The 24,473-nt window shown below is 39.7% G+C and overlaps 1 protein-coding gene across 16 annotated transcripts in view; it reads left to right on the top strand.

The window, feature by feature from the left end:
• Positions 1-24,473, top strand: part of EML1 (echinoderm microtubule associated protein like 1) — a 130,714-nt gene that overhangs the window by 21,351 nt on the left and 84,890 nt on the right. For 9 of the 16 annotated variants that reach the window (XM_026848925.1, XM_026848921.1, XM_026848917.1 and 6 more), the window contains exon 1: positions 2,877-3,062. The exons of 1 other annotated variant lie outside the window; for it this stretch is intronic. In XM_026848925.1, the coding sequence (XP_026704726.1) occupies positions 2,936-3,062 (127 nt within the window). In that variant the 5' untranslated portion in view covers positions 2,877-2,935. Of the gene's footprint in view, positions 1-2,874; positions 3,063-24,473 lie in introns of those variants that run through there. 6 more of the 16 variants (XM_026848933.1, XM_026848931.1, XM_026848930.1 and 3 more) reach the window with 2 other exon arrangements.

Raw genomic sequence — 24,473 nt, 5'->3', positions numbered from 1 at the left:
TGGGAGCTGATGCCCCAAGAGTTGTCCAACCAAACAGCTCCACCTTGCCATCTGAAATGTCGTACCAGATCCCAGCTACTATGACATAACTTAAGCACTGACCTCAGCTTAATGCAGTTTTAGGGAAGCATGCTGTTAACTGCCATCCCAACATAAATTTGCTGCTGAAAACGAAGAGGATGAGAGGCCAGTACTATGCAATGAGATCTCTCTGAAAACGATCAAGATACACTCTGCTGAGCTCTACAGCATTCCAGCACCAAAGGTAGGTGGTTTTTTGCTACAAAGGACATGAGATACTGTTTCCAATTAAGATGAGCTCACTGGCCTCTTTCTGACCCAAAATTTCCCCTAAATGAAAGTACAAGAACCTATTTGTTTAACCTGTACATTAAAGCCTCCTCAGAAGACGAATAAATGAAGTCTCCTTCCTACTCAGACTTTCATCTTGTACACAAAGAGAAGTGGGAGGGAAGAGGGAAAAGACTCTTCAGACAATTAATTAACAAAAAACCCCACATACAAAGTAAAAAAAAAATAATCTATATCTATATATCTATATATCTATATATCTATATATCTATATATCTATATATCTATATATCTATATCTATATATCTATATATCTATATATCTATCTGTGTATATATAAATGTGTGTGTCCATGTGTCCATGAAGAAGTAGCTCATGTGGTGGCTAGAATGGGGGTGCTCAGGCACCCTTTGAGCTGTCACTCCCCAACTCCCATGCTTCCTCTCAGCTCAGGGAGATTGCGTCTTCTATATCTTAATCATTGCTCTTGGCAAAATCCTTTGACTTCAGCTCTGGGGATCATGATTTAATCCAATAATTTAGCCCAATAATGGAAACCAGTGGGTAACACAATATTTGTTTTCATCATTATATTCACCATTTGGAAGTAACGGGCTGCAAACCCCCATGATTTGTGGCAGGGCATTCCATTAACGCATCTATAAAAAAGCGAAGATGTCTCCATTGACAGCACTTAACAATTTTCTCTATTACTTTGATGACTATTCACTTTGAATGGAAAGTGCTTTTCCGCACCATTGAAGCACAGCTAGTGTATAACCTCCATGCACTTGGAAATGCTGAGGTGCTACAAGAAGGAAGCTTAAAAGAGTGCATCCGCTCTCCGGCACATGCTGCCCAACCTCAGAGCCTATCCAGCTCACTGCCTGCAGTGCTGCTGGATCACACACAAATCGAGACAAAATGTGCCCCATGGCATTGAGAGCGGAACATAGCTATTTCATCTGCCTTCCGGTTTTGCATGATTACCGAGTGGATTTTACAGTCAATTCCTTGTATGAAATTGGTAAAATCTACCTAGGTCTAAGCTTGTTTCGTAAGCTTTTATTAGCAGAAACAGTGTGTACTTGTCTGGTGGTGGTGGGATGTAGAGGCTGTAAATTGAGAGCCTGATGTTCAAATCCAGCAGATCAGCATAAAGCCCTCAGGATATTATTCTTGCTGCAATTACAAGTAACAGCTACCAGGAAAAAAAGGGGTAGGAGTCTGCCATGTAGTGAATAGAATTGTTTCTCTTCAGTTGTTTGTCTGAATACTGCAGGCAAGGATAAATAGTTGTTACTGTAAAGCTCTCAGTGACAAATTGAACCACATCTGTCTCTCTAGCTGCCTCTAGCTTTTCCTTATGGGAGGCACTGGTATGTCATCAGTGTGGTCATTTTAAGTTTGGCACAAAAAAAGATCCTGATTCAAGAGTCTCCTTGTGTGACCTTTGCTTATATTCATAAGTGTTTCTCACACAAACAGCCCCAGTGATGTTGATGCTAATAGGTAGATGGTAGAGACGATTTCACTGTGACTGTTAGAGACTGGAGATGAGGAACAAAAGCTCCTTTCTCAGAGCTGCCCATCCATCTCGAATGCTCTGTCTCAGTTCACCTCATGTGGGACTGACTGCTTAGAAAAACCAACACTGCCATCTTTTTACCACGTTTACAGGATCACAGCCTTAGGATACACAAAGCATTATCACTTCAGCTGATTCCATTAATGCTGAAGACACAGGCTTGCAGTTATTTTGTACAAGCTGTAGAAAAGGCTTCTGTATGAGAGGATTATGGCTACAATTCAGATGCTCAACATTTCCTAGTAGAAATATTTCAGAATTAATAAATAGCATCATTAAGAGCTTACAATGCATCAGCATCTGCTTTATTTCTTCTGTTAGAGTCTCCTTAAAATTTTGTTTTCATAAGGCTATGAAGAAAATCAAAACTAATTGTTGATGTTCTTGATTTTTACAAAACTAGTTACTTAGGAAATAGAGGAAAAACCCCTCAGTCTCAGCTGTACAACATAATTAAACTATCAATGTAAAATGGCCATAAAATGTCATTTCAGTGCAAGTGGTAAACTGGGCAGATTTCTGATTGCCCAGCATGTGCTTATCTGAGCATGCTTGTATGCAAACACAAACTCAGTCTGGCATAAACTATATGGACTATGTTATCTTGCACCAAAATATTTTCCCAGTTCTATGTGTTTTCAAATGTATCTAATTTATGCTTTTCTGAGTATATAATGTGTGTTGCTCACAGCTGAAGCAGGTGTATCAGTTCTTCTCCTTCTTAAATCAGAGATGCTGTTGGATAATTCAATAGATAGGAAATGTACTTTTTCAGGTGGTGCCAGGACTGAAAAACAATCGGTTTGACAAGTCCACACAAGGCATCCAACACAAGCCCAAACTACAAATTCTTTTACTGCAGGACGTGTACTCTCCCTTTCCAGTGACCTTGCCATTCTAAGCGGGTTCTTATGACATCACCTTAATGCTGTGGCTTAAAACCAGCTTAATTAATTTAGTGTCTGTGCATTGCTGTCTGCTGCCATTGTAACCTTCACATAAATAAAAAGAAGATAAGGCACCCAGCTGCCTCTCATGCAGAGCCCTTTGAGTTCTGGACATAACTCACCAGCTGCTCCGGGGACGTTGCTGAGGAACATGAAGTCCATCCCTGAGGAGCCATCTCAGGCAGACCACAGTGGAGCACCAGAGTTCTGTACAGGTCACTCGTTTCTTCCATTACTTAATTTCACATTGTCGTTGACATGAGAATTAGCTTGTATTCTATAACAGCTGGGATTTTAACTTCATCTACAAAGTAATTAATTTTCCTTAAGTGTGATGGTGTTTCGGTGTTAAGTAGTAAATAGATGGTTACTGCAATGATGTTTTCTATGGTCTGGATATGACACTGTAGGGTAGTGTCTGTTTCATCATTGTCTGATTTTAAATACCATACAACAGCAAGAAAAATCATTCTGACTCAGGTGCTGAGCTCTGAAGTTCTCACAGACTTGTTTCTTTTTAAGTATTACCTGTTCATGCTGAGTGTTTTAATGTGAGTTTAGAACAGAAAATAGCTTTCCTTTTTCTTCAGTACAGTCTGGAAAGTAGACAGGTGGTAGTAAAAAAATCTATAAATCTAAAGCAAGCTATAACGCCATTAATGGTTTAAGTTACTTTAACAAGAAAGGATTTGTTCCTTACTAGCTTGAGACTATACATAACTGTACTTTCAGTCAGTAAGGAAAAAAAAACAAGTAATCAAAATATCTGATTTTAAATATATTTTATTTTCCTAAGTAGTAGACTTGTAGATCTTTTTATGTTACTCATTAGCTAACAAAAGTAATCCCCATCCTGACATCTAGCCAAGAAAATCCAGGATTTGAGTTCATGCAGAGACTAATCTATGTAGATTAAATAGTGGTATTGTCTTTCTCACTGCATTGTACAGCTTGGCAGCATACCCCGGAATCAAAACCAGATTTAAAAGAGACAAATGTGTTGCATTTCTATCCAGCCCCAGAAATACCAGCTCTCCTGCACTAGGGTACCAAGGTACAGGGACTGCTGTTTGCACATGGCTGTGACTTTCTGGTCTGCAGGTGTAATTCTGGGAGGTGCTGTCAGCGAGTGCTGTACACTGCCAATGCCCTCAGCAGTTCTTCCCTTCACATTGCTCGATCCCACAAATCTGCCTGAGTCCAGCAATTGTCATCACAGCAGCAAATGGTATCATTTGAATTATGCATGCACCAAACCTGGGCTCTGCACAGCAAGAAGAGGTTCAAAAACCCTTCTGACAGCCCCATTGCTGTATTATAGAGCATGTGGCTCATTAACTGTGAGCAGCTGAGACAGCCCAGGTAGAAAGATGCTTTTGGAGCTGGCTGCTTTGTTCAGAGAGAGCTTTACAAAAGTCCTATGCTTGCTCTTGTGGAATAGGCTCATGCACAGTGAAGAGGGAGGAGATCTCTTAAGGAGACAAGGCACTTCATCCTGGCACAAGCCAAACATAGGGCTGTGTCGGGCATCCAGGAGCTATTGAAAGACAGAAGTACAGTGAGACCTCTGAAGCTATCTGAAACTATCCATCTGGGAGGTCAAATGCCAGGGCTTGTGGAAAAGCAGATATTTTTCCTTTCTAACAAAAATCTTTGAGAAAATCCTAGGTCATGTATTGCCTGTAGTCTGTAATAGATTGAATGAAGAATCCATCCTCATGGGTTCTGCTTTGTTCAGAATAAAGAGATAAGATAGCTAGTGGATAAATGATACTACTAATCATACTGTTGGAGTTCACATCACCCAGCATGTGAGGGAAGGGAACCTCCAGCATGCCGGGCACCTAGGGGAGGTGAAGATGGTGGCTTTTTGTGGGTACCATGAAACTGTGCAGGGAACAGTCCTGTTGGGTTGCCTCCTGCATGTGACCTGATATTGACACTGAGCCATTCATGCATCCAGGCACTTCTCTGGATTTTAGTGTATACTGATCTTCTCCCCCTGGCCATGTCATCTTCATGATGTTTTTCCATCTCCTTTAATGATATTAACCAGCTGTTCATGCTCTCAGGATGCTGACTCTGTAGGATGTACTTCAGACCTTGGTCTGTCTCACCTTCACATTTAGCCCCTCCATAGCTGTGTGCTCAAAGAAAGGGGTTTGTGTCTGGCTTGACTTTCTGGAGCACCTCTATTCTGTTTTCCGTGGGACTGGCCCCTTCAGTCCCCTTGGACATGTTGTGCTGCACCTGTGTTCCCTTCAAAATGGGGCTCAAGGTGGTACCCTCCCTAGGGAGATGGCAGGGACAGACCTGTACCATCTGCTTTGGACTGGTATCATCTTCCAAAACATCTTAAGGGATGCTTGCTGGTAGAAATGAGGCTTTACATCCCTCAGGGTAACACTAAGCACTGTGGGATGGTAGCAAGTGTTGAGCTGATACCTCTGAAGAGGGCAAGGTGCCACCACAGCTGAAGCATCCGCTTCCTAGCAAGGACATAGTGAGGAGCTTATTTGCTGCTAACTTGATGTAAATAGGAATTAAAATGGGTATGTGAAAATGACCATGAAGATTTCACATACTTACATGGAGTCTGTTCTTTTACTCTGATTATAAGATGACATATGTCTAGTGATGTAAACCAACTTTTTAATTTGTGTTGACAATCCATATATAGCACTAAATGTGTATGTGAGCCAATGAATAAATGTTTCCACTATTGTTGTCCACAGTCTGGAAAAAAGAACCTGGTAAACCTCTGAACAGCATCAAACATATTCAAACTAGAACATAAAAGGCTTTTCCATAAATACATGCATTTCAGGATGCCTGTTACTATTTTCTTAAAACAGAACCAGAGCTAATTACTAACAAAAGCAGCAGTCGCCGTACCAGTCAAATGATCAGCAAACAGATAACACAGTGTTTACTGGACAAAGTCTGGGCATTACTGTGCCCCACAGCACCTAGAAGTAGTTTCCATTGCTACTTTTCTTGCTGTTATTCTCTAGGATCTTTCAGCTTACCTGCAACTGGAATTGTGAAGCAGTAATTACTATGAATATGCATAGATCTCTCCTAATAAATTATTTCTCAAACCTGTGTTTTAAGTAGGGCAACAAAGATATATGAAATAGACAGGCTGTAGTTTGTGGGGAGTTATTTTTTATGAAGCAACTCGGATTTGAATGTCAGGTATTTTTACTGTGGTATTCACGACAGCACTAAAGTATTGATTTTGTCCCCCGAACACTAAATGCAATTTTCAATATAAGCTTATTTGCATGAAGCTAATATTTGTGATGCTGTGTTGGTTTCTATATTGTTTCTACAACAAACATTAGCTTCAGAAGATGAGATAAGGTACGTGTATCCGGCGCCTACTCTGCCCATACCAGAGCTGAAAGCATGGACTGGTTTACATTTACTGCACTAGTTTTACATAGCTTTTGCACAGTTTTGCATTTACTGTCTGGTTTTACAAAGCCTTGTGCTTGCAGCACTGTGCTGCAGCTGTATTTGCACATTAGAAAGACTGGATAAATGGTGACATGGTCACTACCCATTTTCCCTAATCATTAATGATAAAGATGGTCTATTTTTTAAAAGGAAAACTAGTATTAAGATAGCTAGTCTACTGAAACACAACTGTCTATATTCAGAATTTTCTTTTTGTCTAGAAATCATAATGTTCAATATATTAGCTACTGATGAAAAAGGTGTATTTTTAGAATTTCTTCCTCTAATAATCACCAGATATGGTTGTCAGAAACAAACAGTGAGACAGAAATATTTCCATTTTACAGTCTGAAAGGCCTTCTGGAAACATAGGCTTGTGTTGGAGCATTTCTCAGAATATTTCTTTAGATCCGTCTGTCAAAGGAAGATATTAAAATGGACATTCTTTTATCTTCTTATATATTATGGGCCTAATTTGACAGCTTTTTCTTAAGCACATTTTCTATTGTTTTCACTGCCCTTCTGAAGCATAGATGATACCATGTAGAAACACTCTCTGGTACATTTATTTCCTACTTTTGGATGATGAAATTTTCCACATCACAATTTCTAAGCTTATGAGCATCGGTATTTAGAAGTACCAATTCCTAAGTGTATTTGTGCTGACATACCATCAGCACCGACTCAGAAACATTTCCACCCCACTCCATCTTCTATATTCAAGTCACCCTGACAAAATTCAAGTTTCTTTCATGTTCTGGTTAGGTGCTTACCCCATGTCTTTTTAGCATCCTTTGTCCATAGATGGATGCAGTAGTGTGTCATTACATTCCTAAAACATGTTCGGTCAACTCGGGTGGGAAGGAAGCTGTAATGCCCCGTCCCGCAAAGCCTGGCTTCCCTACTGCAGCACGAGGCAGCATCATGACGTCCTCCCTGATGAATGGAGCCATACCATCCGCCTTGAGCACATCACCTCATTTTAACTCCTACATTACATAAAATGAGGAAAGAGGTTTTAATTTATCCAAGAACATCCCCATGAAAGGAGTTTTAAGTTATTTCACAGATTATGAAATCTAATCTGTGAAACTCTTATACAGGCAGAATTATTGATTGGAAGATCCCTATTACAGCTAGAATTTTTTTTTTCTCCTAATAACAATGAAAAATCTGCTATATATTATTACATTTTGAATGAGGGCTTCTATGCAGTAGGGTTTTAATGATCTCACTGTTGCCAAGTTTTGCTTTCAAAATCCCAGTGGAACATTTTTACCAGGCCTATTAGGTAATGCACACAACTTTTGGACACAAATTCACTATCTGCTATTCAATGTCCTCACGCTAGACCTTGCCAATGACACAGATGTTCTTTTTCCATAAATTCCATCAACCATGGTCTGGGAGCCATAGCTCTTTGCTGTTCTGTTCATCTCTGCTTTGTATGCATTTGTTATAGCTGGTCGTTATCCTTTAACAAAAAAACTTTCTGTCTAATTTAGCTTCTTTTAAAAATAGAATTTCTGAGGCAAACAGAAGACAGATCATTCTATGATGAGGGCCAGTTTTGACACTTTTGTAAGCATCAGGAACATCTTCGGTATTTAAGATGGAAAATTTTATATTGTTCCAACCAGAGAATACGGAAATATTTTTTCCAAATCTCAGAACATGTCAGTTATATAGAATTTGCAATACTTCCTTCTTATAGACTTATTTCTAATGGGATAGTTCATATTTTGTCAGGCCAAAAGTGGAAATTTTAACATTTATGAATCTTTCAAGTGCTACTTTCCATAAAGCATTAACCACTTCGTGTTTTCCAAAGATTTGAATATCCCAGGGCTATAGTAAATATATTTGACTCCAAATCAGTTTCATGGAAGTCTTGCCCTAAAAAAAGACATAAACCTTTTCAGAAACTGGAATCTGGGCTGACTCTCCAATCCTCAAATAAATGATTGCTGTAGAGCATCCCAGTTGAGATAGGAGCCTGAGGGCACATCGGGGATGCTGCCACTATTTAAGGCTCCTGCTGAGAACCTCTGCCAAGGAATGGCCAATTCATCTGTTTTAGTGGGTCCTTTGGTCATTCTTGTTCTATTGCCTTTCCTTCAGTATTGCTTAAGAAACAGTCCTGTATTAACCAGAAGATTAATGACATCGCCTAATTGGTTTTGCTATCCTTAGAGATGATGGGCCAAATTAATCCCTGTTAGAGCTCCATTAATCTTTATGGATTTACACCCAAGATTAATTTGTCCCCATGATACTAATCACTTGCTGTGTGGTCTGTGGAAAATCACTTAACTTTCCATGTTGGTTTTCCATCTCTGCTGGAAAATGGGGGCAATAATTCTGAGTTCAGTGAAGATAAATGCTTCAAACACTCCTAAGGTTGGTTAAAATGGAAGACAATTTCTAATAAAATGCACATTATAATTCTGAATGTTAGTTCCAGTTTGTGCTTGTTTTCTTGCTTCTTAGCAAAGCTGGATGGAAATGCTTCCCTATGGGGGTACGGATGTACTTGGTATTTATATCAAGTAAAGTCTTGGTACTGTAGAGCTTGGTGGGAATTTATATGCTGATTATCCCAGACCCAAGATGTCACACTTTTTTACAGGTTTTACAGAAGCCACATGTGCACACCCAGAGGTAGAATTTGGCCTTTCTCATTTCTGCTTCATTTAGGCCAATTTCTGCAGCTGTTTCCCGGTGAGAATCTCACTGAAGATAGCAGGAATTTTGCTTAAGCAAGGATTACAGGATTAATCCTTCTATCTCCACTCATGTTTATTTTGGCAGTCATTTAGATCGGAGATCTCTGGAGCTCTCTAGCTCAGGTTCTCTCCATTCTGCTCACAGATACTCATCTAAACGTGTCTCTCATGGATTAAAGTAGCAATTGCCTTTACTAAGAGGCTTCTATATTTGCAGAAAAATGTTCTGGTAATGCCACCAATTAGATAAAACTGGGACTTCAGGCAGATAATAGAAAAGAATCTGCTGATAAGCATTGCAGCAATTTATTTTAGCTGGGACCCATGCTAGGGGTGAATAACAAGTCATCCATCAGTTAGATGACGAAAAGTACACTTGAGTTTTACAACCCATTCCCTTTTAATAACCCCAGGCACTATTACTCAACCAGAGAATATAAATGTTGAAATCTATTCTTCTCTATTCATGTGTATTTAATGTGTTCAATTGCCTGTATTAGCAAATATATGTGTAATAAGGAAGTCAAAGGATCAGTTGTTGTAGTCTTTTCTAGTAGGAAACTATACAATAAGATTTAATGCTCTTCACAAAAAAAAAGAAGGTGCAGCGTGTTCAGTGAAGAAATAATTACAGGGTTTTGACATTTATTTGATATAGCACTTCTGAGCAATATACAAATTGCTATGTAAGTGCAAGTGTTTTTCACCTATGCATTTTATTTTACAGCCAATATTAGTTAGTTATTCTTAATTCTAGATATATAAAACTGTTTTACCTACTTACTGGAATTCCAACAGACATGCTAAATATACACTGAAATCATCGTCAATTATTTATTTGAGTTGGCAAGGAAAAATATTTTTAAAGTTTAATGAAGCCAGCAGTGATACACAGTTTCATGTTGCTGAGCAACAATACTGGTGGCCAGTATTTTTAAGGTAAAAGAATACAGTATAATCATGTTGATGCCTCAGGGCTCCCTTGTACCTCCCACAGTAAAACTCAGGGGAGCAGGATCAAAGGGTGCAGTGGACTGCTTCAGCTCACTGAATTTCTCATGAAGAAACAGCAGCTTGCAGGTCAGGAGGGGAAGCTTGGGGACAGCCCCCAAACTCCACAGGTCCCAGAAACCCATGAGGAGGGAAGCTCTCACCACCTTCAGGGCAGAAACGATTGAAGGATTTGAGTAAATTGAAGGGGAAGCTTGAGAAGGGTGTAGGAAAAATCTGTACGCTAGAGAGAGAGTAGTTAATATGTGGTGCTTCTCAGAGTTCAAGGATAAAGAGACATTAAGCAAAGTAAAAGGCAGAACATAAATTTGATTAAAAGAAAGGCTTTTGCACAATGCATAATTGATCAGTGGGACTACGTCAGTGTGCTACTGAGGCCAAAAGCGTAAAGGATTTGGAGAATGACTAACACTAATACAGGCCATGTAATCATCATTAGCTGCATGAGGTAGATTTTTCTTAAACAAGTCTAAAAAAATTATATTTTTTAATATATATCTATAAATATCTATCTTCATGCTTCTTGGGACTAAACAACTAAATAGCAGACCTGTGAGAAAATTCTCCAGAGGATAAGCTGTCTTATAGATGCTTGTTTTGTGGCAAGCTGAAGCCCATGAGGCACTGGGCCAGCCGGAGCACAGGTCTGAGTTAGCCTGGTAGTTCTTGTTGATGTGATGTTCTGTGGGGATGTCTTCCTGTGGGGTGGCTCTTGCTTTGGGCTACTTCCTTTGTACTTGAGCCAAATCCCAATTTGGTGGGACCAGGGTCAGTGAGATGGGAGACTTCATAGAGGGGGTCCCACAGCCTCTGTGGCTTCTCAAGTGAAAGAAGAAGCCTTCCCACTTGGAAAGGCCACGGAAGTCACACACTGACTTTGACCGAGTCTGTCCAAACATGTCCTTTACTGATAAACACAGTTCCAGCCGCATGGCGGTCTTGTGGGGGAAGGTGCAGGGCTGGAAGGAGCAGAGCAGAGAGCTGCCATTTCCTTCACCGCCAGCTTCTGTTTCCCCCTGATAATAGAGGGGCTGAAAATATACAGCACTACAGCTTGTTATTTATTAACTGCATTTCCCAGTAAACACATTGGTGCAAAGCAGTACCAGATTATCATCCTTGATTTGTGCATATTTTTGAAAAGTGTACTCTGTGCCTACTGGGAGTTATGTTTTTCTGTACTCTCTGAGTCATATTCCCATCATTCCTATACCTCACAATATTTTCCCATTGCCATAGTGACTGCCTGTGAGGAAGGCACAGCTGAATAACTTCAGGTTTTTACTGAACACAAATTGCCTACCAGACTGGACCTGTGCTTGAGTTTGCCTTACATCAGTCAGGAGGTATGAACTAGTGATTTTTATTTGTAAGAGAATCAAAATTCCTTTCCAGCACAGAGGTGATATTGTTACCTGTCTGATCTTAAAGTCCTCCCGCCAAATGTTGGGCTGATCCTAAATATTCCAGGTAGGTCTGACACTGTAAGTAGGCAGCGACTCCACACCTGAATTCTCACCGAGCAGCTAAATGAATTGAACTGCAATAGTCATGGATGTGTTGATCATTTATATTTGTGTGCCACCCCCCCTTCTTTTGAATTCCTTAAACTTAGAAGGAGTTTGGACCAAATCCGTGTTTCTGAACACCTCCCTCTGTTGGACACAGATCCAAATGTCACAGCTTTCTCAAATTTCACACTCTTATACCTAAGCAGAATGGCAAACCTGAGTTTCATAAGTGTGAAGATATCATTTTAAACTTTGTGGTTTAGGGTCTGGAATATATAAAAGATTAATATATTTTATTAATTTAAATGTGTATCTCAGGTAATGTGGAAGTCAAATTTCTCTTGTAGAAACTGCTTTTGTTAGCACTGTGAAGGGCAAGTCCAAAAAAATAGATTGTCTAGCCTTCAAGGTTAATGATAATTTTCAATGCCTGTTTAGGAGACTGTACCACTAAGAAGTAAATCATATTAGATTGTTACTCTTTTATGAAAGAAAGGGAGGATGGTTTGTACAGAATGCCATTACATAGAATCATAGAATCATTTAGGTTGGGAAAGACCTTTAAGATCATCGAGTACATGAGTACAGGTAGGTGTCTCTGAATGCAGAGAAAAGATAGCCATAAATACCTTTCACCTCATACAAGGAAATAATATAAAGAGACCCAAACATTTGATTCTGTTCCTAGCAGTACTTTGTGATATGAAGACAAATACAGGCTGAGCTCACTTTAAAATATTTTCAGACGTGCTGATTACAGATGCCCAGGAGCATCAAACCCAGAGAGAGCTCTCCTTTCCCTAGGTGTACAGCAATTAGACACTTGTAACTGAAAGCAGATATTGCAGTCAGTGCGAATGGCCTTTTTACTTCATCAGCTTGTCCATATAAGCATTGTAAGAGTGGATCCAAAAAAGGGAACAGAGTAGAAAAATGAAATCCCGGGCATTCCATGTATTGTTTTGGAAATGGACATTGAGGACACCTCAGTCATAACGCGTACACAGGCTTTTGGCATTTCACTCTTGCAACTGCGATAGTGATTTTTTGCCAAGTTTTGACTCTGCTTTGTACCTCCTCATAAGAGGGAAAGGGGCATTAGCTCATTTTATAATGAGCACCAGTGGACTTGATTGCTTCGAGTTGACCTGACCTGACACACACCAGTGACCATGAGAAGAAAGGCTGATTCTCTTCATCACTAGCCCCCAGAATAGTAGCACCATACACTTGAGTGCTCAGAAAAGTGACTTGATTTTTTGGTACATCAACTTTATTTTCTGGTATGACATTAATAAAATGTTTTCTTCATCAGCTGCTCTTGGGGATGGTAGGAATATATTGCCAATGACTTAAATGGGGGCAAGATTTGATCTCCTCAGGACAGAAAAATGGAGCAATGTCCTAATTTATATTACTCCAGTTTGATAGCAACTGAGAGAGATCTTGTAAGTAAAGCAGGATTATTTGAGGCATTTCAGCCAATTACCTGTGAACCTCACATGAGAAGAACAGCAAAATGCCCCTGGAAATGAGTCTGCAGCTACTGTTCCCCAGAAAGCTGAATGGATCAAGCTGTAACTCGGTGAGGTGGATAGCAGGAAACCTAGGCTGGAAAAGACCATGAGAGTCCTGTCCCAAGTCAGGACCAGCTGTATCACATCAAACAGGACATATATTTGTATAAAATGATCTTAGAGATGTTCCATGGATGCTCTATAACTTCCCCAGGAAACTTATCCCAGTGCTTTATTGCCCTTACAGTTGGAAAGATGTTTTTATTCTAATGTAGAACCTGAAAGAGAATCTTTCTTGATACAAGTTAAACTGGATTTAAGGCTCCAGCTGAGGCATTATCAATGCTGAATAGAGTAGAAGAATTTCTTCATACATTTTCAGGATTATTTATCCATTGCAGTATGATGCTTACCTTTCCCACTCTGCATAACATAGCTGACTCAATGTTTGGTTTGTGGTCTAATCTTGGTCAAGCTATTTCCTAACCAGTTATTACCCACCTTCCAGCAGATAATTCCTATCTAAATGTAGTCCCCTGTACTGGTCCTTAGTACATTTTATCTTGCTTTTACAGATAGATCCTTCAAGCTTCCAAGATCTTTTTAAAATTTTAATCTGCCTATTGACTAGCGTGCTCGCAGAGCTCCCAAGCTGTGGTCTCCACATTTACTAAGTATGTCTGCGCCCTTTTTCAGTTACTAATGAAAATGTGGACTATAATGGGACTAAGAACAAACCTGTGCAGAATCGTATTTCATACATCCTTCCATCCTTTGTGTCACTTTTTAGTTAGAATTACCTGAACAGCCTTACACCTGTTAGAACAGGTGTAGCAGGGTCAGCAAGACTGTTTCCTTATTTGCTTATGAGTGTCATGAGTGTGCAAAAACCCTTACTGAAGTTGAGTTACATGACACCACACCAATTGCCCTTCCCCTCCCCACTGCACAATACAGTTATAGAAAGACCTAGACTGGTTTGACAGACTTTGTTCTTACAACTAAAGCTGAGTGGGAACTGAAGCTGAATGCTACCCACTTCCTCCTTATCTTCTAGGCACTTATAAATGGTTTGTTTAAAAAATGCTAGATTTTAGGGCAGGAACTGAACTTAATCAGACTGATCAATAATCTCCTAGCTCCTTTTTTCTCCATTGTAATGACAGGCATCATGCTTTCCTATTTCTTATCCTCTGACACCCTCTACATCTAGTCACTCAGAGAGAGTAACGACCCATCTTGTTAAGCATCATTGGATGAAGTTATCAAGTCTAGATAATTTGAAAAAATTTATCTGAATAGAGTACAGCCATGACACGAATCATACTGCAAAATGGATTGATCCTAGTAACAATCATTTATTTGCTAGGTTAATTTTCAGCTGGATCAGTTTCCCCGTCCATCCCTGCACACCCTTATGAATCACTGTGGCAGTGGGATGCAGGAAGGCAGCGATGAGGTGGGAACGGACTGGAGCAGGGAGGGTGTAACTACATTTTTTGGCAACAGCACTGGCTTAACACGTTTGTTGAAATACAGCTTTAATGAAGACACATACAAAAAAAGTCATTAATCACTTGCACCTTCCCTGTGCCATCTGTCAGTTGTTGTCTTGCACCCCTGAGTAGTGGACCACCACTCTCTTGGCTTTCTTCATATGCATTTGTAGAACAACATCTTGTTACCTCACTGTACCTGCTTGTATCTTATTTTGTGCTTTTCTATTTCTGGTTTTACCTCAACATACTTTTGATGTTCATCTATACTTATCCTGAATAGTTCAATCCCTTTCCATACACTTTCTTCTGGTCAGGTCAGTAAGGGGCTTGTGACAAAGCCAGGGACTTTATTACTACATTTCCTCTCCTTCCTCTACAGTGGGATAACTTGAATTTCTGATCTCCAAGGGAAAACATGCAGGGATGGAAAAACTCTGGGTTTCAGTCTTCATGTGCCATATTTCCCAACTTCACATGGAAGGAAATGGTGAATGAATGACAAAGCAAACACTCACACTTCATCAGATGAATGGAAAAAGTACAAAATGCTAAATCATATCAAGACTGTCCCCTAACTGTATTGCTTGAATACGATGTAACTCTGAGCAGGACACACCCCATGGAGGACATGAGCAAGAGAGAAGGCCGCTTTTTCTTCAGTCCTCCAGCAGTTCTGATCTGCTTGGCAGAGCTGAATGTAAACAGATATTTTGCTCTGCTTCTGGTCTCTAATTGCATCATTTTCCACAAGTTCACATGTGTGACAGCTGAAAATCATGAGTCACATGTATTCTTTTCCAGCATAAAGTACTATTTACTCCTTATTCTTGGATAGTCACCAAATGACATTTAAAAGAGTGAAACTGGCAAAATATCCTTTTATACAGTCTTGTACAGGTTTTCTTTAAAACATCTTACTGATATGAAATGAACATCATCACCTTCTTTGAAATGCATTTTTTTCTTAATTGGTTGTATGACACTAAATTGCATCAATATTGCTAAGCTTTTTTTTCCTTCTGAAATGATTGCTGAATAAGAAAATAGTAGCTGTTGTCTTGAAATAAAAGATATCATGAAGGAATTGGGGGATATTATAGATGTGCAAATCTGAAAAATCTGTATCCAGAGTTTTAATTTTGCCAAAAAAAAATGTTTAGTTGAAGTGTCTGATGAGCATTAAGCAGCTAGCTAGGTTATGTGTAATTATTTTGTATATAGTACCATAAAGCTATAATACTTTTTTTCTAACAAATAAAAAATAATGAAATCAAGACTTCAGCTGAAACTGATAGTGCTTTACAAGGTTACAGCTGCTGAAGACTTAGCCCTTGGCCTGTTCTACCCATCCCTTAGTCTAGGGGGACTCATTCACCTTCATGTAGGAATGTTCGTCTGAAGGGATTGTTTGAGGACAAGATGCAAAATTTTCAGTGCAAGATTTCTCAGGCATCTGTAAAATATACCACAAGCTGGTCATGGTCAAAACATTCATTAAACAGCTAATGATATGTAAAAGAGCTGTTTAAGCAGAAGAATGTAAAGGAAAAGGCAGCAAGCCCTTGCATGTCAGGGCTGCAGGCTGATGTTTAAGAGCACGATCCTAGCTTGGACCACATGGTGGTCATGCAGTGTCCCTTGGCAACCTCCAGCCCTTCATCAGCCAGTGCACGCTGCAGGGTTTTTATTTTTTTTTTTTTTTTTTTTTGAGATTCATTCTATCCTTTATTCCAGCATTTATTCTGTTGGAAAGTAGTGGGACAAGGAGGGGTTATTGGGCATCAAAAAGTTGAAAACAAATTCTCTTCTTGCCCTTTTTTTCTTGAATTATGACTGCGCTAATGACAAAACCCTTTTAGTTTCCCTCCTTTCTCTTATCTGTAGCTCTGGTTTTCTCTTCCTTCTTTGAAAGTTTGAGAGAGAAACATCAGGTGGCGAAATACTTAAGAATTAAAAGCCTGCATCAGGAAACGTTTTTAAAATTAGGTGACTTGGTATCTGAAACAAATGCACAATTGTTCTTCATGCTTGGATGGCGGGCAGCCAGGCGGCAGGGCCTGGGCTATTTCTCAGGGCTTCATTCAGAGACTGTCATTATTGCCCCTATTACTTTTTCCTCTGTCTAGGACTCTCTTGAATGCCACCACCAAAGAGAAGAATGCCACGCATGGCTTACCCTGAGGAGGATTAGTAATTCTACACCTTGCACTGGCTGGCAGAGGTGTTTTAAGAACAACCAGCATTCTTTCCCCAATAGCCAAATATTTTATTACTGTATGGACCTGATCCTGAAATTTAAACCCCGATGTTTATTCATGTTCCTGGGCAATTCAGTGAAGGTTTCTTTGGTTCAAGCACATTTTATTGCTAAGTTTTGTATGTCAAAATGAGATGAAAAGTGGAATTTATCTAGATTTCTGGACACACTTATGAATCTGTAGAAAGAAATTACTTTGAAAAAACACATGTAACACAAAACTGCTTTGATGACATTGTGGGCCTTGGGTGATTTCACAAGCCAGAACAAAAAAGTTTATTCCAAGTCAAATTTTGATCCAAATTAAATAATAAAGTTTAATTCAAAACAAAACTATAGCTATCCACAAAAATAAAAGCTACAGTCCATGCTGGAAAACAGTGTAAAGTAATGTTGAAAACCGTAGAAAAGGATTGTTCCCTATTGCTTTTTTTCTTGAGCCAGTCAAGTTTAAGTTAGCTGATGATTTAACTGTTTTCTTCCATCCCCGGGTTGTGTCTTGGGATCTTGTACTGGGAAAGCAGAAATGGACTGAGGCAGCAAAAGCCATGGAGGGATGAAGGTGTCAGTGTAGGTGGCCTTGGGGTCTGGCAGATATCAAAGGAATCTGCGAGCATAGGGAGCTGAATTTCCTGCCTATTACTTGTAGGTCATTCTGCCTTCCACTCTCCTGCTCCACCACCCACTCGGGAAAATCTCATGGAAATTCAATGAGTTTGAACCAGTGGAGTTTCTATTGTCCCCTGCAGAAATAACCCACACTGTACAAATGGAATATTGTGTTCTTTCTTCCCCTACCTCTTTTGGTATAATTAATACCATATTTGATGAAAGATACAGGAGATGGATAAGCAAAACATGAAGTTGGGTTAGTTGAGGCGGTAAACAGGCATACGTGATGACAGAAGTTAAGATTACAGGTAAACTCTCCCCAGCTACTTTCTATGACTTTTTTAGTAGTGCAAATTAACTTTCCCAATAAATCCCTCACTAAAGGCAAGCATAACATATGAAATCACTAGAAGAAATGCAGTATTTTTTCCAACTACCTCTCAGAAGACACTTGCCATAGTTCATTTTCTGTATCTGGGCAAATTTCCAGTAACATAAATTACCAATTTTCTCTCTTATTGCAAATGTAGAAAGTGACATAAATGAGATTGGCTAGCCCTTTCTAACATTAATATATTGAACACATGTGGTGCTACATCTTACACATACATTTTTATGTATGCTTTATTATTTACATGGCCGACAGTAAATTTTCCTAGTACACATCAGTTCCCATGAGATGCCCTTAATTGTGCTGGATCCTGAAAACAGTGAAACACTGACATGGGAAGATGGGGAATTATGAATATCAGTTCTGATAAGGCACAAATACAAAACATTGTCCTGCTGGTTGGGAAACATAAGATATACTGCTGAGAAACCTCCCTCTGTTCACAGGCACTGGTGGGTATCTGTTTGCAGAGGAGAGACACTTCTCTCTCACAGTGTAGCTGACATACATCCTTTGGACATTGCTGTCTACTTTTGGGTTTTTACACATTTTTGTAAATTGTTAGTCAAATTAAAATGCTCATTCTAAAAAACTGAGCAGAATGACTATTTTAGTACCACTTTGTTCCAGAATGGCAGTTTTTCTGTATACCTTAAATGATCTATTTGCTCTGCTGTTATTTAAGTACCATTTAAAAAATATAGCTACATTATAGCTTGCTCTAGTCTTATTCTTCTGTAATATAATTCAGAAGGCACAGATTTATATTGTTGTGGCTTTGTATAAATCAGATATTAAATTGTAACAAAATAAAACTTAAATATATGCATAAAATAGACCTCTGGAATATTTATTGTCACAGAAGCATCTCTATAATCATAAAAAAAATTTAAAACAAAATCAGTGACCTCAGCCATGTGCAGGAGGAGCATCAATGTGGGGCTAGCCACACAAAAGCATCTCTTTTTCATACTCAGTGAAAACATTTCTCAATAGCTACACGCCTGGGGCTCCCCAAGGTCTCAAGGGGTGCAGGAAAGGTCCTTCTGCTGGGAGGAGATTCCCTGTGGGGAGTGACACAGACCTGTAGGGATGACCCTTCTGTGCCCTGGCTGGTGAACTGGTGAACCTGTGCCAAAGCTATTGTACCTGAAATGAGAGAAGCCACTCTCACAGGAGGTAGGATTCATGGCCCTGAGCACATATGTCTCTCCGAGAGCTCTGCTAGTGTAAGCTTTCAGCCTCTATTGAGGGCTGAAGCCACCAAACATAGGGTTGCAGAGCTGAGCTAGGATTGAAAACTTTTAAGGAGTAATTCTCAAGAGTGGATGGATGATTTCCTCATATGATGCCACCCATCATTGCGCCTCTTCACATCAATCTCTCAGAGTAATAATGTCTCAGAAATGCTGTTCCCATCAGCACAAATCGCACAAAAGGCAGAAAAGGAGTTGTGTATCTGTAGTGTACTTTGCTTCTCACCAGTTTAGTATCATAATGTTATATCTGTGGATGTAACAAGATTGCAGTTGGCCATTACATACACTGATGTGTGTTGAACACAACTTGTTAAGGGACCTTACAAAAATAAGAGTATGTCTACTACAGGCACTATGCTTGAAAGCATTTCATAATAAACCATACAAGTGATATCTTCAGTGTTTGCAGGCAGGGTAGTCTAATGGCTAATGTACTCAACTGGTAGTTATTCTGGTTTAGGTTTTGTCACTGAATTCCTGGCATGACTTTGACTGTGTCATGTTTTCCCTCTCATTTTTCAAATAAGTAAAATAAAGACATTTAGTTCAAAAAGGTGGTGCAAGTCTGAAAGCACCACTGTTTGCTGAGCAGCCTCCCGTCTTTGAATGGGAAGAGTCATAGATGTGCAAAGCATTATTCTTTTCATCTTCAAAGCCTTCTCTTTGTATTTACAAATTAATCAATCTGCAAAGCAATATTTTTTTTCCTGGACCGTATGATTAAGAATGTTATTTTTAATGATGGGGAAAATTCCACAATTGCAATATATGTCATTTGAAACAACATGATGTATACAGACATATTGCAACATATTTTCATTTGGATTGTAAAACATGCATACCTTTGATGGTTTCATCCCACATTTGTTATATTGTATTTTTAATGCACTCAGACTGTGCTGGCATAATGGTGATCCTCCCCTTATACCCCATCTTTCCCACATGCATGAAGTGTGCTTTGTAGTGACATTCATGAAGACCCCTGCTGTGGTTGAAACGCTGGAGTCCTGCTATTTAGAATGAATAATTATTCCAGCGGTTGAAGTGTTTTCACAAAGGAGACTGGGCGGTAAGGCACTTCTTCCTTTCCTACACCACAGTAGGAGAGGAAATCCTTATTTGAGCCTATGATAGGACCCTGACAGAGAATCCCACTCTAATATCTGGAGATAGTCTAGCAGTGAGGAAAATCCACTTCTGAAGAATGAAGACAATTTATTCACTGCATGAAATTCTCTTATCAAAACCAATCTCTGGTGCTGCTCACTGATAGGGCAAACCAAAAAAACTGAAAGAAAAACAAGAAATAAAACAAAACAACCCCCCAACTGTCTAAATCAGGATTTCAGCAGACTTTAGGCAGCTAAATCCAAAATTTAACTTCAGATCCCCTCTCTGCTCAATGCTGATCCCATCCTGTGAGTGCATAAAACCCAGGCACTGGCTTTCCCTTCCCCAGGGCTCCTGTGGTGTGTGCCCTGCAGCTGCAGCTGCAGCTGGTGCTGCTGCTTCTGGGCACTGCGGCTGCCCAGCGCTGGCCCCCGGCCCCTGCCGAATCACCGTGTCCTCCAACGCTGAGGAAGAGCACTGTGCCAGTGGAAGGAGGTCTGGGCTCCGATGCCAGCTTTTGGACCACCTGGCTCCCAGTGCTGGTGATAAACCACTGGCAGAGATGCCCATTTCTTCTATTTTGAATGAGTGGTAGATGATTCAGGGAGAAGCACACACGTGGTACCTTGTGTTTTGGATTGTAGTCTGGGGCCAGGGACCAAGTGTTGCAGTGCTTCAGTTTTTTAATGGATAAAACTTCTGACTCACAGAAGAAAAGCAAAACTTGAACAAACACGCAATTTAAAACCTTCCAGGCTCAAGCAGAGACTGACTGCTGCATTAAGTAAGACTGTAAATGGTGAAATGGACTCATGTCTTAAATAGAAATGAAGTGAGCTGCAGAAGTGAGCTCAGCTCCCTTTGATCATGCTGCAGTAAACGTGGCCTATCAAATGATTGCTAAAGAGCTTGAGGGCTCTTCAAAAGTTAGTCATGCTAAAATAGATGCTATTATTATATCCACTGATAAATATTAGCAAAACCAGCACATTTGCTGATGGTGCTAGATGGTTTGCCCAATGAAGATTACTCTAGTTACAAAGCATGTTCAGTGTGAGCAGTGGCCGTCCAAGCTTTCACGACATGTTCAGCAGACATGCATTGCACCAGCCTGAAAGAGCCTTCCAGCCTCTGTGCTGAAATGAGCCTTCAGCTCCTGTAAACTGCAAAGGTGGGCCCAGCACACCCGCTGCCACCAGCAGCTCTGCACATCAGGCTTTGCCACTGACACCCAAATCCCAACGTCCTTCCCTTACCAAGCATCATCATCACACTCCCTGAACAAGCCCGCTGGAGACAGTGGTGTTCAGCACAGACCCAGGTGTCAGGTATGAAGGACAGACTGTTCAAGCCATCACCAAATGACAGAGCCACTGAAATGACCCAGAAGGGAAAAACCCTCTTCAAAAGCCCATCTCTACCAGCCAGGTGAAACATGCTCGTATTGGGCTTTTTCTCTCAACACTGCTAAATGTAAACAGTTCAGGGATAAGATTTATATAATCCATGTCTTCTATTTTAGTGGATTTTGAGAGGATACTGTAACTTTGATTTCTTTGTTTCGTATTGACATGATGACTGGGACAGCTCACTCGACTCAAAGGTATCATTAGCTAAAACATCATATTATAATACTCTACAATTCTATAGTGTTGAGAGTTATGAACTACAATACTTCTGATATGAAACTGCCATAGGGTATTTTTTAAAATTTATTAGTAATGCAATAGAAATAAAAAAGGAACAGGAATGCATAAACATGAAGATTATTTCACTATAGCCTATTAACAGGGAGTGGAAACAAGGCTTCTTTGTCTAAAATCAGAGTATTAACTCCTGAAAATTCATCTAGGGATAGGTAAAAGCTCTCTTGTTCTCACTTAGCAAATAGATATTTGTATTATATTACTCCATAGAAATGAAACTTGATAAATTATTAGTTTAAAAATACAGCTTTCAAAAATGTAACATCATACAGTTTCTGACACTGTCTGCAATGAGTGTGCACATACAGCAACAACTCCCCTCCAGATACATCAGTCCCACTACACTGCTCAGGATGCCACATCCCCATCTATATGATTTCCCATTTTCTGATGCACTAGCTTTTATCTGTATAAATGATTAAAGCTATAGTTTACTGAAAAATGGACAATAAAGAGTTTTCATTGTTTCACCGTACCAGCAGAATTCCCAGGGACACATTAGTGCATCCTTCAGATCCATTGTCCCATTGTTCCCACACCCAGACAGAATTTCTTTTTCGTTTTGCACCTTGTGGTGTAGTTTAGTGCAGTAAGATTGTAACAGGTCTCAAAATCTTTGCAATTAAATTATGAAACTGTTTTCCTTTCCTAACCTTTGCCTTCAGAATATAATGGCATCATACCAGCCTCTAGAGACTGGAGCTGAGATTATTTTTCTGTCACATCACTGAGCTGACTTGCAGTGCGGTGAGCTCATAGGCTTCAGTGACACCTTCACAACTAATTTTGGTCAGCAATCTATTGTAAGCTTTCAGATGTTGTATCTTCCTTTAACGATACTATGTTCAGATCAGGTTTATATTTGAGTTTCTAAGTGACTTTTAATTTCTGCTCTCTGAAATGGAGCTGCATTGCCCCTTTTTTTGTCCTTTCTTCTGCTTTGGCAGACATAAAAGTTACTGGGTGTTTATTTCACTTATCTCACTCTCACTGACCACACATTTTTTAGTACAGACATAATACTTCTAGACAGCATAGATTTCATAGATTTATTTTCCAGAACTTGCACATCTGAAGGAGGTATAGGTTAAGCTAACACTGACATTTAATGGCAAACACAATACTTGTGCTGAAACTGTCTCTAGCTGGTGAAAAATTAGCTTATTAAAACACCTCTCAACCTCAAAAATAACAACCTAATCATGGCAATAGTGTTTTAAAATCAATGAAATTCTTAATTAAAATTTGTATTAAAAATGAGCTTCATTTTTCTATTATTGTAACTTGTCTGCCAAAAATCCATATGTGTTTCTGTGTGTTGACTTTTTTAGAACAGTATGACATCATTGAAAAGTTTAATGGCCTATGAATGGAAAGGTCCTGAGAAAACCTAAGGCCTCTGTGTTAATTTTAAAGATGAGAAAGAACCATGGCTCATTTAAAACATTAAGAAAATCTATTGTCTTCAGTATTGCTGAAGTAATTTTCAATTTTTTTTTTTTAAATATAATTAGACTACCATAAATTTCTGTTATTTTATAGCCCACAGCTATAAAATGCAGTTGGTTTTGTCAGATACAAGTTAAGCACCATCAGGCTGGTTAAGTACTTGTGTTGAAGATGACTCTACCGATACTGGCACTGGCAATTCAGGAGGGAGCACTTTTCACTCTGCTTTAATATGGAACTGAGATCTCTGCCTAATTTTATAGCATATTTTTGTGTTAGCACCACCACGGTTAGTGGTTGGTGACAAGACTCATATATAGCGAACCCACGCACGTAAATGGATCCACATGACAGAACTGCCTTGCAAACAACTCCTGAAAGGACTGAGACCTGAGGACATGCTTTGCTAAGTGCTTTGGCATTTTTCAAGATGAAAGGTGTTCTAGATATGTAATACACTGTTCTTCTTGTGTACTTCAACGAGCTTGCAATAAAAATGCGTTTCAGTCACTGGACATTGCTAGCATGGAAACTGAAGCCCATAAGGTATAAAACAAGTTTATATTACTAGCCACCGGTTTTGTATCACTACCTTCATCTCACCGTGAATGGACATTATAGACACACCTACATAAAAATATTAAAAGCAGCTGAAATTATTTTATTATCCTATATTGGAAAAGTGTATAATATTCTTCAAACTAAATAGTTAGAGCTGTATAAAATGGCATAAAAATTACTTTTTTGTTATTGTAAGAGGGTATCAGTTACAATATTATCTTGACAACTCTATCTTGTAGCCAGCTGAATCGCCACTGAAACCAGCGGAGGACGCAGGGTGCAATGACACGCAGTCTGTTGCTTCACTGGGAGAAGCAAGAGCAGCGTCTGATAAAGCAGCGGCGCGGGGAGAGCTGCTGCGGCACGGCGGATGCTGAGGCTGCGCTCTCCAGCTGCCAGGCTGCCCCAGCAGCCACCGCACAACTTCTGCCTTGAATTCAGATTCCGAGCCGTGGCTCCCTGCGCGGCCGGACTTTTGGCATAATCCCCCGAGCCACTCGGCGGGCGTTTCCCTGCGCGGGGACGGCTCTGCTCCCCCTCAGCCCACCAGGACAC

Source organism: Athene cunicularia, assembly GCF_003259725.1.
Source record: "Athene cunicularia isolate RWA chromosome 5 unlocalized genomic scaffold, athCun1 chr5_part1, whole genome shotgun sequence".
Classification (NCBI taxonomy): Eukaryota; Metazoa; Chordata; class Aves; order Strigiformes; family Strigidae; genus Athene; species Athene cunicularia.
The sequence above is the reverse complement of the archived record's forward strand: the minus strand, read 5'-3'. Positions and strand labels throughout refer to the sequence as shown.